General features: G+C 43.0%; 1 protein-coding gene across 1 annotated transcript in view; it reads right to left on the bottom strand.

Moving 5' to 3' along the window:
• LOC124622567 (myrosinase 1-like) overlaps window positions 1-4,114 on the bottom strand; it is a 52,390-nt gene extending 48,276 nt beyond the window's left edge. Inside the window, exon 1 of the mRNA XM_047148313.1 lies at window positions 3,918-4,114. Within this exon, the coding sequence (XP_047004269.1) occupies window positions 3,918-4,053 (136 nt within the window). The 5' untranslated portion in view covers window positions 4,054-4,114. The remainder of the gene's footprint in view (window positions 1-3,917) is intronic.
• Window positions 4,115-18,603: the final 14,489 nt, after the last annotated feature.

The raw sequence follows: 18,603 nt of genomic DNA, 5'->3' as shown, positions 1-18,603 counted from the left end.
GGCAGCGGCATGTCCACCGTATACAAAAGGTACAGAAGAGGGGAAAAGACGGAACCTTCGGGCACACCGGTGGAGGGGAAGAAGGTGAAGGAATCCATGTTGTGGATGGTGACGTAGGAAGGACGTTGGGAAAGAAAGGACCCAATCAGATGGACGTAGTTAATAGGAAGGGCGAAGTTTGGGAGCTTGAAGAGGAGACCGGAATGCCACACACGGTCATAGGCGCGTTCAAGGTCAAGGGAGAGGAAGACAGCGGAACGACGGGAATTAAGTTGTTCGGAGAGGAGATGAGTGAGGTGAAGGAGAAGGTCATCAGTAGAGAAGGACGGCCGAAAGCCACACTGGGTAACGGGAAGGAGGCGGTGCTGGCAGAGATGGGAGAAAGCAGTGCACGTCTTACTATATATAATGGAAGCTCCGCCCACTTCTGATAGAATGATGTCATTACTAACCAATGGGTTATAAGTCGAATAACAATATAAAATTTCTTAGTTAAAAGAACATTGTCAAGAATTAAAAATAAACACACATTAAGCTTATATAACAGCTATTGTCAATTAAGAAGCGTTAAAAATATTTAAACATGTAGGATCAACGAACTTCGTTTTGACTGCACATGGGTTGCCCTCTCAAGGCCTGTTAGTGAACCATTTGGAACCACTGGTTGCCATGGTGAAGTTGGACGCCGTTCCAAAGATGAGACAGCTTACAACAATTTCAGTGGAAAGAAGCCCATTGGTTAGTAATGACATCATTCCATCAGAAGTGGGCGGAGCCTCCATTATATATAGTAACACGTGCACTGGTTTCTCCAGTAGTGATTCTCCAGCAGAAGGAGGTTCTTACCCATTGGTAATTCATCGATTTATAGCTTTATAACTTTCTTTATTTTCTTTAATGTATGTAGCCCTCTAATTAAAGTTTTGTATACGACATTTCGGTCTGAAGATGACGACAGTAGAGGTTGAAACCGGTCACCATAATAAATAAATTGTGATCAAGACTGTTTGATAGTAAATATTTGTAATACATCGATCACTGTCACTCCCATAATGTTTTCAAAAGGAGCTATCAGTATTTTGAACGTGACCACGTCGTTTAATCGCCCTCCTATGAAGGTGAGTCGAAGCTGACTTTCATAGGTTCGGGCCGTAGCACTTACAGTGTACTTGGGGTGTGTAAGGAACAAGTACACGTCAGAGCACGCCACTGTTTGTATTCGCTCGTTACATGAATGCTCTTAGCCCAGGGGCGTTGGCAGTGGATTTCGTATCATCACGGCCGACGTGTACATGAATCCTCAGCTCTTCTCATTGCAGGAACTCTTGTGTGAAAGAGCTCACTGACAGTACCTCATTAACAAGTTTCGGTCTCCGGCCTATTGCAAATGTTCAAATGTGTGTGAATTGCTAACGAGCCAAACCGCTGAGGTCATCGGTCCCTAGACTTACACACTATTTAAACTACCTTATGCTAAGAACAACACATACACCCACGCCCGAGGGAGGACTCGAACCTCCGGCGGGAGGGACCGCTCAATCCGTGACATGGCGCCTCAAACCGCACGGCCACTCCGCAGGGCTCGGGCCGGTGCTCCAGCAGTAAAGACCGTGCATGGAAAGGGTTTTAAAGCAGCCTTCACCTCTCGACGACGTGAGGAGCAAAGAGAAAAGCGGCAAATATATCGCAGAGTGTTGCAGTCAGTGGTTTAAGTATTCTGAATAAAAACTTTTTTTGTCAATGAACACGCTTCTGCGAAATCTTTTGTTGCTGGATAGTATTACATGATTTTTAAAGTACTTTCAATACATTAGTAGCCAAGTACTAGGCAACGCAATTCGAAATGAAATACTGCCGTTGCGAAATATCTTTTCTGCTATATCGCACGGGAAGTTTAAGAAGGTACGAGTCGTACCAGTGAACGACGTCTGTTATCGATTTTCATCAAATCTGCATTAACCAGAATGAGATTTTCACTCTGCAGCGGAGTGTGCGCTGATATGAAACTTCCTGACAGATTAAAACGGTGTGCCGGACCGAGACTCGAACTTAGGACCTTTCCCTTTCGTGGGCAAGTGCTCTACCAACTGAGCTACCCAAGCACGACTCACGACCCGCCCTCACAGCTCCTCTGGAAACATCCCATAGGCTGTCGCTAAGCCATGTCTCCGAAATATCGTTTCTTCCAGGAGTGCTATTTCTGCAAGGTTCGCAGAAGAGCTTCTGTGAAGTTTGGAAGGTAGGAGACGAGGTACTGGCAGAATTGAAGCTGTGAGGACGGATCGTGAGTCGTTCTTGGGTTTTTTCTTTTTTTTTTTGTATCAGTCTACTGACTGGTTTGATGCGGCCCGCCACGAATTCAGTTCCTGTGCTAACCTCTTCATCTCAGAGTAGCACTTGCAGCCTACGTCCTCAATTATTTGCTTGACGTATTCCAATCTATGTCTTCCTCTACAGTTTTTGCCCTCTACAGCTCCCTCTAGTACCATGGAAGTCATTCCCTCATGTGTTAGCAGATGTCCTATCATCCTGTCCCTTCCCCTTATCAGTGTTTTCCACATATTCCTCTCCTCTCCGATTCTGCATAGAACCTCCTCATTCCTTACCTTATCAGTCCACGTAATTTTCAACATTCGTCTATAGCACCACATCTCAAATGCTTCGATTCCCTTCTGTTCCGGTTTTCCCACAGTCCATGTTTCACTACCATACAATGCTGTACTCCAGACGTACATCCTCAGAAATTTCTTCCTCAAATTGAGGCCCGTATTTGATATTAGTAGACTTCTCTTGGCCAGAAACGCCTTTTTTGCCATAGCGAGTCTGCTTTTGATGTCCTCCTTGCTCCGTCCGTCATTGGTTATTTTACTGCCTAGGTAGCAGAATTCCTTAACTTCATTGACTTCGTGACCATCAATTGTGATGTTAAGTTTCTCGCTGTTCTCATTTTTACTACTTCTCATTACCTTCGTCTTTCTCCGATCTACTCTCAAACCATACTGTGTACTCATTAGACTGTTCATTCCGTTCAGCAGATCATTTAATTCTTCTTCACTTTCACTCAGGATAGCAATGTCATCAGCGAATCGTATCACTGATATCCTTTCACCTTGTATTTTAATTCCACTCCTGAACCTTTCTTTTATTTCCATCATTGCTTCCTCGATGTACAGATTGAAGAGTAGGGGCGAAAGGCTACAGCCTTGTCTTACACCCTTCTTAATACGAGCACTTCGTTCTTGATCGTCCACTCTTATTATTCCCTGTTGGTTGTTGTACATACTGTATATGACCCATCTCTCCCTATAGCTTAACCCTACTTTTTTCAGAATCTCGAACAGCTTGCACCATTTTATATTGTCGAACGCGTTTTCCAGGTCGACAAATCCTATGAAAGTGTCTTGATTTTTCTGTAGCCTTGCTTCCATTATTAGCCGTAACGTCAGAATCGCCTCTCTCGTCCCTTTACTTTTCCTAAAGCCAAACTGATCGTCACCTAGCGCCAAACTGATCGTGCTTGGGTAGCGCAGTTGGTAGAGCACGTGGCCGCGAAAGGCAAAGGTCTCGAGTTCGAGTCTCGGTCCAGCACACAGTTTAATCTGCCAGTAATTTTCAAATCTGCATTGATTTCAGCACCTGTACATTCCTATTGAACCCCATATTTGGACAGCAATTTAGACAATTTTAAAAGAAGGGAACATGTGTGTTCGGAGACACTGTTAAGTAAGATTCCTTCAGCATGTACAGTCCTTATAGATGAAATGAGAATAGGAACTGAGCATATGCATGGTGAAGTGTATTTACAAATGTCTTATCCAGGCCAGTTTCAATCCTCAAATGATGACACATCTCGAGAAATTTATTTAGAACACATAATGATACAGAATATGGTACTGTAGATGTTAATTCGCACTCACCATCCTCATTCCAAGCGCCTTCGATCTGGTAAGCCGCGGTGGCGCTCCCTAGCAGGAAACCTTCCGGGAACTGGTTGACTGCTGTCTGTGCCGCAGCAGCAGCGAAGAGTGCTACCAACAGTGGTAGCTGCTGCATTATGGAAAGTCAACAATGTCATGCAGTTTCTGGAACTTGTGTGTGTGTTTATATATATGGGATTCGAAGTACTTGTGTACAGTACTCAGCGCTGAGCAAATAACCCTGGCTATCACTGATTATCAGATAATTGAAAGACTGTTCTAAAATATCTAATTCTTGTAGTTATAGAGATACGATCATTGGTCCAAGGTCTGACCACTCGGAACGGGGTCTGCCCACGCGGTGTGCGACCTTGAGTAGCGGCTAGCTGCCCGCGGCCTTGAAACGCGTGTTGTTGCGTCGTGTCGGTCACACAAGAGAGCGATCTTTCTGCCGCGGAGGCTGGCCGGTGGTCGCGGCGAGAGCCACTCTGTCAGACAATACACAGATTCGCCTGCAGGCGCGTTTTCTGCCTGACGACTGAGCCTGAGGCGGCGGGACGCAGGTCTGTCGTACAGATGAGCGTGCCGTCCACACGCAGGAGAAATCATGCAAACAGAAGAACTTATCGAACAGACGAGGAAGTACAACTTCTTTTCCGATATAAACGATGAAGCTTCTAAAAACATTTTCAAGAAGGCCGAAGCGTGGAGAGATACAGCTACTAAACTTTTTCAGAATGTTTCTGCAAACATGTTATTTTCACACATGCAATAGGTTACATAAAATGAAGCACAGTACAATATTAAGTCCGGGAAATCAGTGCATATTTCATCGTAAGATATCTGAACATATTACAGCAATCGTGTAGCCAACCATATGGTCAAACCCAGAAAATCGAACTTATAAGTGTCAAACATGTCTCATTCAAACTTGTTTTATAGCATACACTACTGGCCATTAAAATTGCTACACCAAGAAGAAATGCAGATGATAAACGGGTATTGATTGGACAAATATTTTATACTAGAGCTGACATGTGATTACGTTTTCACGCAATTTGGGTGCATAGATCCTGAGAAATCAGTACCCAGAACAACCACCTCTGGCCGTAATAACGGCCTTGATACGCCTGGGCATAGAGTCAAACAGAGCTTGGATGGCGTGTACAGGTACAGCTGCCCATGCAGCTTCAACACGATACCACAGTTCATCAAGAGTAGTGACTGGCGTATTGTGACGAGCCAGTTGTTCGGCCACCATTGACCAGACTTTTTCAGTTGGTGAGAGATCTGGAGAATGTGCTGGCCAGGGCAGCAGTCGAACATTTTCTGTATCCAGAAAGGCCCGTACAGGACCTGCAACATGCGGTCGTGCATTATCCTGCTGAAATGTAGGGTTTCGCAGGGATCGAATGAAGGATAGAGCCACGGGTAGTAACACATTTGAAATGCAACGTCCACTGTTCACAGTGCCGCCAATGCAAACAAGTTGTGACCGAGACGTGTAACCAATGGCGCCCCATACCATCACGCCGGGTGATACCCCAGTATGGCGATGAGGAATACACGCTTCCAATGTGCGTTCACCGCGATGTCGCCAAACACGGATGCGACTATCATGATGGTGTATACAGAACCTGGATTCATCCGAAAAAATGACGTTTTGCCATTCGTGCACCATCGCAGGCGCTCCTGCCTGTGATGCAGCGTCAAGTGTAACCGCAGCCATGGTCTCTGAGCTGATAGTCCTTGCTGCTGCAAACGTCGTCGAACTGTTCGTGCAGATGGTTGTTGTCTTGCAAACGTCCCCATCTGTTGACTCAGGGATCGAGACGTGGCTGCACGATCCGTTACAGCCATGCGGATAAGATGCCTGTCATTTCGACTGCTAGTGATACGAGGCCGTTGGGATCCAGCACGCCGTTCCGTATTACCCTCCTGAACCCACCGATTCCATATTCTGCCAACAGTCATTGTATCTCGACCAACGCGAGCAACAATGTTGAGATACGATAAACCGCAATCGCGATAAGCTACAATCCGACCTTTATCAAAGTCGGAAACGTGATGGTACGCATTTCTCCTCCATATGCGTCACTTTCATTAGTGTTAGGGCAATGTTTGTATTCCTGTTTTGCCCACCACAAGTGCCACTGTACGCAACTACTTGTTTTTGAGAAGTGACACACTTTTCAATATGTTTCAATAAACAGGTACCAATTTCCTATGAATCCCTTGATCCAGATTTTTCATCCCAAAAATTCATGTGGATTTTGCCGTCAGTTAAATAATGGTAACTAAAATTATACACGAACATGTTTCTTTGGTAGTACTGTATCAATGTTTACCATCTGGGAAACTGCCTCTTCGCTGCATGCTGTGTCCGTAGCCATTGCTGTTCTTGCAGCTTCAGCCCTCCAAAGGTGAAGCTACTTTTCAGTTTGAAGCTATCTCTTTTCTTCTGCATTGGTAGCAACGTCCATTTCAAAGCTCAGTTTGTCACAAAAAGAGCAAGCGTGTTTACTTGGTAGTCGAAATGACAGGTTGAAGTCTTTCTTAAAGATTTTTCGATAGATGAGCTCCCCCACAATTTCTTTCTCAGATTTGCATTTATCTTTGTTCAAATCGTACATTTTGGCCACACACAGCTCAGGATTTAAAATCCTTTTGTGGGAATTATCCTTCCTTGCAGAATGGCTCTCGGAAACTGGAAAGCTTTTCATGTGTTCCTTTACATCATTGAACAGACCTTCCGGTACAGAGAATTTGTTCTGACGTTTCCCTCTTCCATCAAGGTGAGGCGTACCTTTTTCCTTTCTTTTTGTTAAAAGCATAGAGAGTCGTCCATTAGAAGTGGCAAAAGTGTTCAAGAAAAATTTCTTGCGTACTAGTGCACAGTTTCTGTTCACATGTAATGGATATTTATAAATACATCTTTCGTGAGAATCAGAACCATCTCTTGGCTGTCGGCGGTTAACTGAATGATGCCGGACGGAGTGGCCGAGCGGATCTAGGCGCTACAGTCTGGAATCGCGCGACCGCTACGATCGCAGGTTCGAATCCTGCCTCGGGCATGGATGTGTGTGATGTCCTTAGGTTAGTTAGGTTTAAGTAGTTCTAAGTTCTAGGGGACTGATGACCTCAGAAGTTAAGTCCCATAGTGCTCAGAGCCATTTGAACCGTTTGAACTGAATGATACTTGCATAAACCATTGAGATAACTATTTTGGCGATTAATATCACTCATAGCCCAGAAATTGTCAAATAATGTCTTCCTCATCCTGTGAAATTTTATTGAAACATGCACACCTGCAGTCCACATTGCGAAATGTTTTTGGAGGAATTATTTTGTCAGTTGCTGTGAGGTATAACTCCCCAGTGTTCCTTCTTTCTTTCGAATATGCTTTTCATATGTGTCCGTTTTCCTTGCACCCTTCTTGCTTCGAGTAAGCTTCCTTTTCGTCTGCATATTTGCGGCTGCACCGTTCCCACACGCATCAGTACCAGCGTCTCCTGTTTCGTCATTTTTGCACTTTCATTGGAAGTTTCATCGTCATCGGTACTGTTATCTACATAGAAAGTAACACAAGTCATGATTTACAAAGCACCAGATGATTTAAAACATATGTATATCTGAAATACATTAAGATGGAGACCCTCATTTTCCATTGTTATTGTCAACATGACCTCCATTCTCGCATTTTCCTTTTTTTGGAACAAAATGTCTATAATTCTGAGAGAAAAGTAAGTAAATTCTTCTCACCTCCAATCGTTTGAACATCTGGATCATCAATTGTATCACAGTCGCTTGATAATGCTCCTGAATCCATCGTCTTCGCAAGAAATAGCTACACGCTGCAATGCAAAAGCACACAGGCTCGTACCACTACTGAAATAAAGTCCCGCTTCTTTCTCTAATGCGTCAGCACTGAGGTGCTTTCTGTTGGCGGCAGGACAAAGCTGCAGCTGTCCCGCAATGCAAATAAATTAAAAAAACGACTTGTGTGAGTACTTACATGAGGATAACTCCATTTTTTTGAAAAGTGCACTTGTACCGCTGTTGAAATAAGCCATTCATTTATTCTCAACCCTTCAATGGTCCACCACAATGGAACCATACTGTCTGATCTCTGTTACTGGTATGAAAGAATTAAGCTTTTCTCAGTTTGTCAGGACAGTGCGTAATAGCTAACGGCCAGCATTAAGAGGATGTCAGCCATACATCATGTGTTCTATATTTATGATGATCTGATGCAATGTCTCACACATCATGCACTGAAGTGCACAGCAATGCTCATTCCAGGAATAAATGCAGATGTGTTTCCACTCTATCAGAGGAATCGTACAAAAACAGTACGAGGCTTGACATACGAATCATCACAGATCACTTTATTGTGCTGTTTTCTACCATCATATATCTGACATAACTATGATAGAAAAAAAACAATAATGAGATTAGGGTGCACCCAGAGAGATACACTCCTGGAAATGGAAAAAAGAACACATTGACACCGGTGTGTCAGACCCACCATACTTGCTCCGGACACTGCGAGAGGGCTGTACAAGCAATGATCACACGCACGGCACAGCGGACACACCAGGAACCGCGGTGTTGGCCGTCGAATGGCGCTAGCTGCGCAGCATTTGTGCACCGCCGCCGTCAGTGTCAGCCAGTTTGCCGTGGCATACGGAGCTCCATCGCAGTCTTTAACACTGGTAGCATACCGCGACAGCGTGGACGTGAACCGTATGTGCAGTTGACGGACTTTGAGCGATGGCGTATAGTGGGCATGCGGGAGGCCGGGTGGACGTACCGCCGAATTGCTCAACACGTGGGGCGTGAGGTCTCCACAGTACATCGATGTTGTCGCCAGTGGTCGGCGGAAGGTGCACGTGCCCGTCGACCTGGGACCGGACCGCAGCGACGCACGGATGCACGCCAAGACCGTAGGATCCTACGCAGTGCCGTAGGGGACCGCACCGCCACTTCCCAGCAAATTAGGGACACTGTTGCTCCTGGGGTATCGGCGAGGACCATTCGCAACCGTCTCCATGAAGCTGGGCTACGGTCCCGCACACCGTTAGGCCGTCTTCCGCTCACGCCCCAACATCGTGCAGCTCGCCTCCAGTGGTGTCGCGACAGGCGTGAATGGAGGGACGAATGGAGACGTGTCGTCTTCAGCGATGAGAGTCGCTTCTGCCTTGGTGCCAATGATGGTCGTATGCGTGTTTGGCGCCGTGCAGGTGAGCGCCACAATCAGGACTGCATACGACCGAGGCACACAGGGCCAACACCCGGCATCATAGTGTGGGGAGCGATCTCCTACACTGGCCGTACACCACTGGTGATCGTCGAGGGGACACTGAATAGTGCACGGTACATCCAAACCGTCATCGAACCCATCGTTCTATCATTCCTAGACCGGCAAGGGAACTTGCTGTTCCGACAGGACAATGCACGTCCGCGTGTATCCCGTGCCACCCAACGTGCTCTAGAAGGTGTAAGTCTACTACCCTGGCCAGCAAGATCTCCGGATCTGTCCCCCATTGAGCATGTTTGGGACTGGATGAAGCGTCGTCTCACGCGGTCTGCACGTCCAGCACGAACGCTGGTCCAACTGAGGGGCCAGGTGGAAATGGCATGGCAAGCCGTTCCACAGGACTACATCCAGCATCTCTACGATCGTCTCCATGGGAGAATAGCAGCCTGCATTGCTGCGAAAGGTGGATATACACTGTACTAGTGCCGACATTGTGCATGCTCTGTTGCCTGTGTCTATGTGCCTGTGGTTCTGTCAGTGTGATCATGTGATGTATCTGACCCCAGGAATTTGTCAATAAAGTTTCCCCTTCCTGGGACAATGAATTCACGGTGTTCTTATTTCAGTTTCCAGGAGTGTATAATCCTTTCTTTCTTTCTTTTCTTGTTCAGTATGTAAGTAAAGAAAAGCTTAATACTACCACATTGTACCCTACGCCATGCACTGTACAAAGGCTTGCAGGGTATTTCTTTATATGTAGATGTAAGATAGTGCATTGTCTATAAGAAAATAACAGTGAATTGCTGGAGTAGCTGACCTGAATTTAAATAAATGTAGCTACTTCATCTACATAGGTCTGGAATTCCTCTATAGTACAATTATACCATCACCAGAAACATTAACTGTCGTAAAATAGTGCAGGGACTGGCACTTGGTTGCGAATGCAAATAAATGTAACGTACCACCTATAAATAAATAGTCGGACACATCCATAACAGTTTCATTATGATATAGATGTAGGAGTAGATATTTTTTGGCCATTGCTCTGGAGGAAATATTAATCCAGCTTTCATTTTTATGTTCACCATTAACAAATACTTTATTGAAACTATAGACGTCAAAGTATACACATGTAGCCCAAGTACAGTGTTCAATTTATTTTATTTCAATAGTGGTACATCTCCATTACCTCCAGCTTTATGCCTATAGTGCTGCTGAAATTAATGATCCCGACAAATAGAAAGAAAGGTTCATATATAGCAACAAGCCATATACTTGAATATTTCTGGTATCTCAACTGCAGATTTTTCAGCGCTCATTTAACTTTAGTACTCTGTATCTCAGAATGAACAAAAATGGATTTGTACGTCTATTGAAATAAGCCCTTCAAATGAACACTATTGACTGAATGCGTTGTGTGATTTCAAAAGCCTTTCTTTGTGGATGCTATTTGTCAGAACAAAGATGCAGTTATCCCACACAGTATACATCTAACATTAAATTTCCATCAAATCTTCTGAAAGATGACAAAGTGTTATCCTGAAAGCAGCATCGGAACACAGTGTTACTGTGCAAAATCTGCTTTTGGAAAGAAATGGGAGTGCTATTTCTTCTATACAGACATATTGCTACTTGCGTTAAATGTGGCCCTCATCTTTGCTTGTGTGATGTGCGTTGTAGACCTATTTCCGCTGCAGTAATATCGTTTTTGACGAAAGAAGCGCTATTGTAAGAAATATTTTTGTACGTTGTGGAAAATAAAGCAATACCGTTAAAATATAGTCAGTTTTTTTCCTACATCAACCATACTTGGAAGTCCTCTGTTAATATGAGGGCTATGATTGCATTGGCCAGCATAGAAGCATGAAATTTTTTTGTTTAAAAGAGTAGAATAGCCTGCACAGCTGGGTAAGTTTAAAAAAGCTAAGACCATGAATGCAGATTTCACATGTCGATAATAGACCTGTGTCACACCATACACAGGCCACTTAGAGATTCTAAACTACAATTTGCTTCCATGTTTGCAAAGAACTGCTTTGTTTGGAAAAATAGCTACCACTGCACCCATTTACACTGCGTAATCACAAGAAAATTGTAATGTATATATTGGGTTCGTATGGGGTTTCATTGTTCTGTAGATGTACTGTTCTATATGCACTATCTTGTAAACATGGTCTCATCTGTGAACAACACTGAAGTAGGACTATGATATTCTGCTTTTGCTGTAGGAACAAATTTGAGAACACCAACATCGTATATCTGACGAAGCGATGATAATAAATAATTGTAAAACAATGATAAACAATGTTAGGGTACACACAAAGATATATAGTGTTTTTTCTCATTTTATATGTTACAGTGGGACAGCGAAGGAAAGCAATAAGACTGTGGTCCTGTACTCTCCGCCATGCACTTGACAGTGATTTTCTTGTACACCACCATCAGAAACATTAACTGCCATAAAATAGTGTAGGGACTGGGAGTTACCTCTGACTCTAAATAAATGTAACTCATTGCGTGTAAATAGATGGAGAAATCCATTTACTATTCGATTACGATGCTGATGTAAAGCAAAATTTACTTGGCCATTGCTCAGTGGGAACTATTAATCCGGCTTTTGCTATTTTCTCATCGTTAAGAAATGCTTCGTTCGAACTACAGTCACTGAGGTACACATTTCAAATTGTATGTTATAAGCCATATACATAGTATCCACAACATGAATTCTCTTGATGAGACAGCTTTACTAATGCATGTGTCAATTTCGTACGCATGTTGGAGTTGCATGTACTAGGAGGTTACTAAAGCCATTTGCGAATCTGGTCCGAAGCTCATATGCTCTATTCAGTAAAGCGAATCACACTAACTAAGCAAATTGTTGTTACTGGTGTGGAAAGATCGTCATCCCTGGAAATATCTTATCCATTCTGCGATAATACAAAAATAATTGACTGTTCTTTGAATATTTTGTTTGATGTCATCTGTCAGTCCTATTTGGTGATGATACTGTACCATGCAGGTATAGTCAAGAAGACGGCTGCACAAGCGTGGAGTAAGGCAAACTCTTTTCTTTTATGGATTTTGCTGTATCAAAGTGTTGTGGGAATAAAATACACTGTTCCCTCACCCTCTCACCGGATGTAAACGCTGCTCTGATGACTTTATTTTCTCTCCGTTTCCATGCATTTAGTTGACAAAACACGCTAACCTATGTCGAAATCGTACTCTTGATTCCTAGAGGGTATTACAATACCTCGAAAAATAGGGCACTTAGACCCTATCGCAAATCCCTGTGCACTTTTCAAACATGTCTGTCACGGTTTTCGGTATAAATGTGGCATGAAATTCGAGGGGTAAGCACAACTCATATTAATGTCCACTACTAGTGTCTGGACTTTTGGACCAGATTGGAAATCTGTGAAATGGAAGCCAATTTTCTGGTGTGTATTTTGTAATGACACTAGTGGTCGGAACGAGGATGAATGACAGTGTTATCTCCTCCCCGCTGTAGATCGCCAGCGCTCATGAAGAAGCCCATGGCTGGGTTGGTTGGTGGGAGAATGAGTTTGGGAGGCGTTCATAGAGCATAGATGATCATTGTTCCAGCAGCGCACACACATCTGTCCAGTGGAGGGAAAGTTTTTAATCTTTTTATTTTAGACTTGACTGTTGCTGGTGGGCATCAGCTGAGGTTGTGTCACCTCTGTAGATGCGGAGTGATAGGCATCGTGACCACAGGGACTGCTGCACCAAGTCCTATGGATAAAGAGCAGTTAAGGGCAGTACTGGGATGAGAAACATTTCTGTCTGTTTTTTTGCGTAAAGGTGTGATTGTCTCCCACATCCTATCCCAGTATAGCGCCACAAGCGTGGGATATTAGTGTAATTTAGCGATGTATATAGCTTTCTGATGTAATCTTCCTCACTTATTTAGAAGTTCAGTACAATGTAATAGTTTTAGGCTCCTCGTCGGTAATATGTTAGTGATGTCATTGTTTTATAACACATTAATAATGCGGGGGCCACTCCTTACAGTGAAACATGGACTTTGTGCGTAGCAAGAGCGTATTTGTTGTTAAATAGTGCATTGCAGAAATTTTTTAATGCGGAATATTCATGTAATCTGTTTAAATATTGCACTGTGGAAACTGACTGACGTTACAAGTATCATATGTGTTTGTAATACTGTGATAAAATCAACAAAATTTTTATGAAGTACCCTGACATTGTAAACAGCAATAGAGGTAGGTGCTGTGCTTGGAGAAGTTAGATAACAGGAGTAAATTTGTTGTTAAATAATAAATTGCAGACATCCATTTGAGTATATGTTAAAATATCACACTTTGGAAATGATGTCTTCTTAAAGACTGGGAGGAAATTAGGAGAACCGTAGCAAGGAGCCTCAAAACCAAAAACAATTTCATACGTTGACGTGCATGCCAAATATAATAATGGGTGTGGTACCCTAATGAAAACTGCGAAAATCAGAAAAGCGGAATTGCGTATACCAACTGAATTTGCTGCTTCTGCTGCTGCTAATGATCAGCTGATTCAACTGCGTATGAGAAGAGTGGTGGTGGTGGGAGGACTGTTGATGAGGAACCAATAGGAATTCACTATACGAGTGGGGGAGTGAAGACCGAGATCTTTGAATCATAAATAATGGTAATTACTGACATTTACGAGCTATTAATTACAGCCTAAAAACAAAACGAAGAGCCCAGATGATAGGTTCATTTACATTAGGGTCATTTAACTGTTTGCTAATATCAGAGTGGATGTTTTGTCCCAGAAATGACATACCTCCACTATATTGTAATATGTCGTATCTAGGAAATGATTTCCTTTGCGGGTCTGTTTTTATAATGATTATTTGCTTGTTTCATTGTCCTCTACTCGCCCGTTTCCTTTCTACGTATAAACTAAAACAGCCTGGAGATCTTCGAAATTTAATGTCTGTTGGGCAGATAATTACACGTGGGAGGACCACTGCCTCTGAATTTCGGCTTCAGAAGAATATAAATTTGTTCTATGTCTAATAAAATGAGCCGCATCTTAAGTCCAACGAAGTGGACATTCGAAAAGTAGTATTTTGAACAACAACGGGGACCCACTCGAAGTGTAAATGGTTCCAAAAACATGCTTGATCTCTTAGCAACAAATAATCATCACCAGACAATGCAGCATCACTATAGGTACACGGTCACAGGTTCGAATCCTGCTTCGGGCATGTATGTGTGTGATGTCCTTAGGTTAGGTTTACGTAGTTCTAGGGGACTGATGACCACAGCAGTTAAGTCCCATAGTGCTCAGAGCCATTTGAACCATTGAACGACAGGTTCAGGGATAAGTAATCAAAAGGTTGTTCTAGCGAGACTGAATATCGTAATATCCAAACCCATAAAAAATAATCGTAAAATACATGTATTTAGTAAAAGCAGATAAAAAGGAGCTTGATGCCTTTCTAATACACAGTCTCCCCTCCTTCCAATATGACTATGTAAGAGCAGACGAGATGTCGTTTGGATTCGAAGAAATAATATCGGCGGCATTTCAGAGATACATATTAAATAAATTAATAACGGGTGGTGACCCCAGAGGTCAAAACACTATTGCAGAAGCAACGGATAAACATGCCAAATTTAAAAGAGTGCAAGATCCCGAAGAATGCCGAAGTTTTGCGAAAGCTCGAAATTGAGCGTGAAATTCAATTCGAGGTGCTTTAAATAGTTTCCAAAATAAAACTTGCCCCGAAATATGGTAGAAAATCCAAAAAGGTTCTGGTCATATGTAATGTACGGCAGTGGTAAGATGCAATCACTACCTTCACTGTGTGATAACAAGCATGATGTTATTGATGACAGCGCAACCAAAGCAGAGTTTACTGAACGATGTATTCCGAAATTCCTTGACAAAGGAAGACGAAGTAAATATTCCAAAATTAGAATCAACAACAACTGCCGACATGAGTAAATAAGGAGCAGATGACCTCCGTGTAGCGAAGCACCTTAAAGGACATACTTGTCGCAATGGTAAAACCGGATCCCGTCAGATCACCGAAATTAAGCGCTGTCGGGATCGGCTAGCACTTGGATGGGTCACCGTCTGGGTCTGCCGAGCGCTGTTGGAAAGCGGGGTGCACACAACCCTTGTGAATCAAATTGAGGAGCTACCAGATCGAGAAGTATCGGCTCCGGTCACGAAAACTGACAACGGCTGGGAGTGCGGTGTGCTGACCACATGTCTCTCCATATCCGCAGCCAGTGATGTCTGTGGGCAGAGGATGACACGGCGGTCGGTCAGTTACGTTGGGCCTTCCGAGGCCTGTTCGGACGGAGAAGAGGCTCCTTTCAGAATATACTGATACAATAGCACCGTAATTAGCAATCATATACAGTCGCTCGCTCGTAGAAAGAACCGAAAACAGAGACTATAAAGTTTCACACCAGTACCCAAGAAAGGAAACAGGAGAAATCCGCTGAATTACAATTATCACTAACGTCGATATGCAGTAGGATTTCGCAACATATACTGTGCTCGAACATTAGGAATCAGCTCGAATAAAACGGTCTTATGATTAAATTGCACGTGTATGGATAGTCGTCTCACAATTAGTTGTGTGATTGGATTCGTGATTTCTTGTCAGAATGATCACAGCTGCTAATAACTGACGGAAAGCCATTGGATAAAGCAGAAGTAATGTCTGGCGCTCTCCAAGGAAGTGTTATAGGCCCTCTGTTGTTCCTGATCTGCATAAACGACTTAGAAGACAATCTAAGCAGTCTCAGATTGTCTGCAGATGATGCTGTCATTTTCCGTCATGTCACGTCGTCAGAGCAATTGAAAAATGATTTATAGAAGATATCTGTATGGTGCAAAAAGTGGAAACTGAATTTAAATCATGAAAGTGTGGAGTCGTCTGCATGAACACTAAAATGAATCGGCGAGGTTTCAATAACATGATAAACTAGAAAAATATAAAGCCTATAAACTCAACTAAATTCTTAAGGTTTACAGCAGCGAGTAACTGAAATTGGAACGATTACGTAGATAATGTTGTGTGGAAGGCAAACCGAAGACTGCTATTTATTAGAACAGCACTTAGAAAATGTAACAGGTTTAGTAAAGAGACTGCTTGTATTATGCTTGTCTACCCTTTTTTGGAGTACTGCTGTGGAATATGCGAACCGCATCTAGTAGGGTTGACGGAAGACACTGAAGAAGTTCAGAGAAGAGCAGATCGTTTTGTATGATAGCAAAATCGGAGAGGGTGCCACGGATATGATATACAAATTGGATTGGTAGTCATTAGAACAAAGGTATTTTGTGCTGCGGCAGTATCTTCCCATGAAAATTGAATCACCTCTTTCTCCTCAGACTGTGAAAACATTTTGTTGACGCCCACCTACATACGAAGAAACGATCATGATAATAAAATAAGAGAAGTCAGGGCTCGCACGCAAAGACTTCAGTGTACGCTTTGTCCGCGCACTGTTGGACAATGGAACGGTAGAGATGTAGCTTAAAGGTGGCCCGATGAATCCTCTGCTAGGCACGTAATTGAGAATTGCAGAGTAAATACTGTATGTCGATGTGGATGGAGATGTATGTGTAGATGTAAATGAATAAAAAAGTAGACAGCCTCTAAGTTATATATGAAGAATCACTTGTTTAAGTATCAAGATACCTTCATGAGTAACCATCTCACTTGCTTTTGTTATAACTTGTAATACGGGTGATGCAAATGTTACAAAAGAACGTGAAGATCTGAATGAAAGACGTCTGTGAATTATGCTAATAGTTTATTAGTATTCAAAGTAAGTATTTAAATGATTGACAGAGTTAGGCAGAGTCATTTATCTCACATTACAGACAGTCACGTAAAGTGCTAGTAACAAGTTCAGACAAGACTGTAGCGGAAGTACTCCTGAGGCACCTCCCTGTTCTCGTAGATCTGCGATATGACACCTGCAGAGGCATTCGGCGTCCTCGTTCTGTTCGGGCTGTCGAAATCCACCTCGTACAGCCCGAATTTTACTCTGGAAAGAGATAAAATTAGTAAGCACAAGCTGTGACATATTCGCCGATAAAAACAGAGATCCGGGAGGTGAAGAATTTGTTTCGTTCATTCCAGTAGATGGTCAGAATTTTTTTGTCCTTAGACTATGTATTTCAGTGGGTGGTGACCATTTTCAGTTCTGTTTAAAACATGTCTTAATACAATAAAGCCAGGGCGCGTCGTCAAAAATACGAACAAAATCAGCTGAAATATAAGTAACAGTGAAAGAAGAAATGTGAACTGTTCAAATGAATCCTCATACAGTTTCTAAAATGTCAGTTGCCACAAACTTGTTAACCAGTAAGAGAAAATGTGATAAATAACAGAGAATCGGTAGTTGAAGAGACAAAGAGAGGAAATGGAGTCTCGACAGGGGATATGGCTCTGAGCACTATGGGACTTAACATCTATGGTCATCAGTCCCCTAGAACATAGAACTACTTAAACCTAACTAACCTAAGGACAGCACACAACACCCAGCCATCACGAGGCAGAGAAAATCCCTGACCCCGCCGAGAATCGAACCCGGGAACCCGGGCGTGGGAAGCGAGAACGCTACCGCACGACCACGAGATGCGGGCTCTCGACAGGGGATAAAAAGAAGCAGGAAATGATAGAGGTGAGGAGAATCTTGATAGTATAGCCCCGACACTGGTTTCTCTATATATATGTTTATACTTGTGCCTACGCTCCGCAAGCCGCTACACGTCGCATGTTGGAGCCTATTTTGAATCACTATTAGTGATTTTCTTTCCTATTCCACTCGTGTATTGGGCAAGAGGAACGTGTTTGCCTACACGCCTCTGTGCAGTACTGAAGCTCTCTATCTTATTATCATCGTCCCTACGCGAGATTTACCATATTGTCAGCACTGCTCATACAGGCTTCCTACAGTACCTGGTCTCTACAGTTACCCAAGAGGCCTTCATGAGAAGTAAGTCAACTTTGCATCAAAGTTACCTTGAAGTTCCCTGAGCATGTCTGTTACGTTTTCATATGACCTGTACAGATTTGTTACGATTCTAACAGCGCGTCTCTGAGTTCGCTCGATGTCTGTAGTCCTTACCTGCTTGATAACGAGTCCAAACGTTCGTTCCAAACTGTAGGACTGCTCTCACTGACGAATTCATTTACAGATGAACTACATTTTCGTAAGATCCTTTCAATAAATTTAACTGTTCTTTTCACATTTCGTAATATTGCTTTTACGCGTTGGTCCAAAATCATATCATTTCATTGTATTGCTCAGAAATTCTTACGTAGTGCAACGCACTCAAGACGTTCACTGCTGATCTTGTAATGCTATTGCGTTCTTTCTCCTTGTTCGTTTCCAGAGAACAAAAATTCATCTGCGATATGATGATAAC

The sequence above is a fragment of the Schistocerca americana genome, chromosome 7 (assembly GCF_021461395.2).
Source record: "Schistocerca americana isolate TAMUIC-IGC-003095 chromosome 7, iqSchAmer2.1, whole genome shotgun sequence".
Classification (NCBI taxonomy): Eukaryota; Metazoa; Arthropoda; class Insecta; order Orthoptera; family Acrididae; genus Schistocerca; species Schistocerca americana.
Note: the sequence above shows the minus strand (reverse complement) of the source record. Positions and strands in the feature narration are given on the sequence as shown.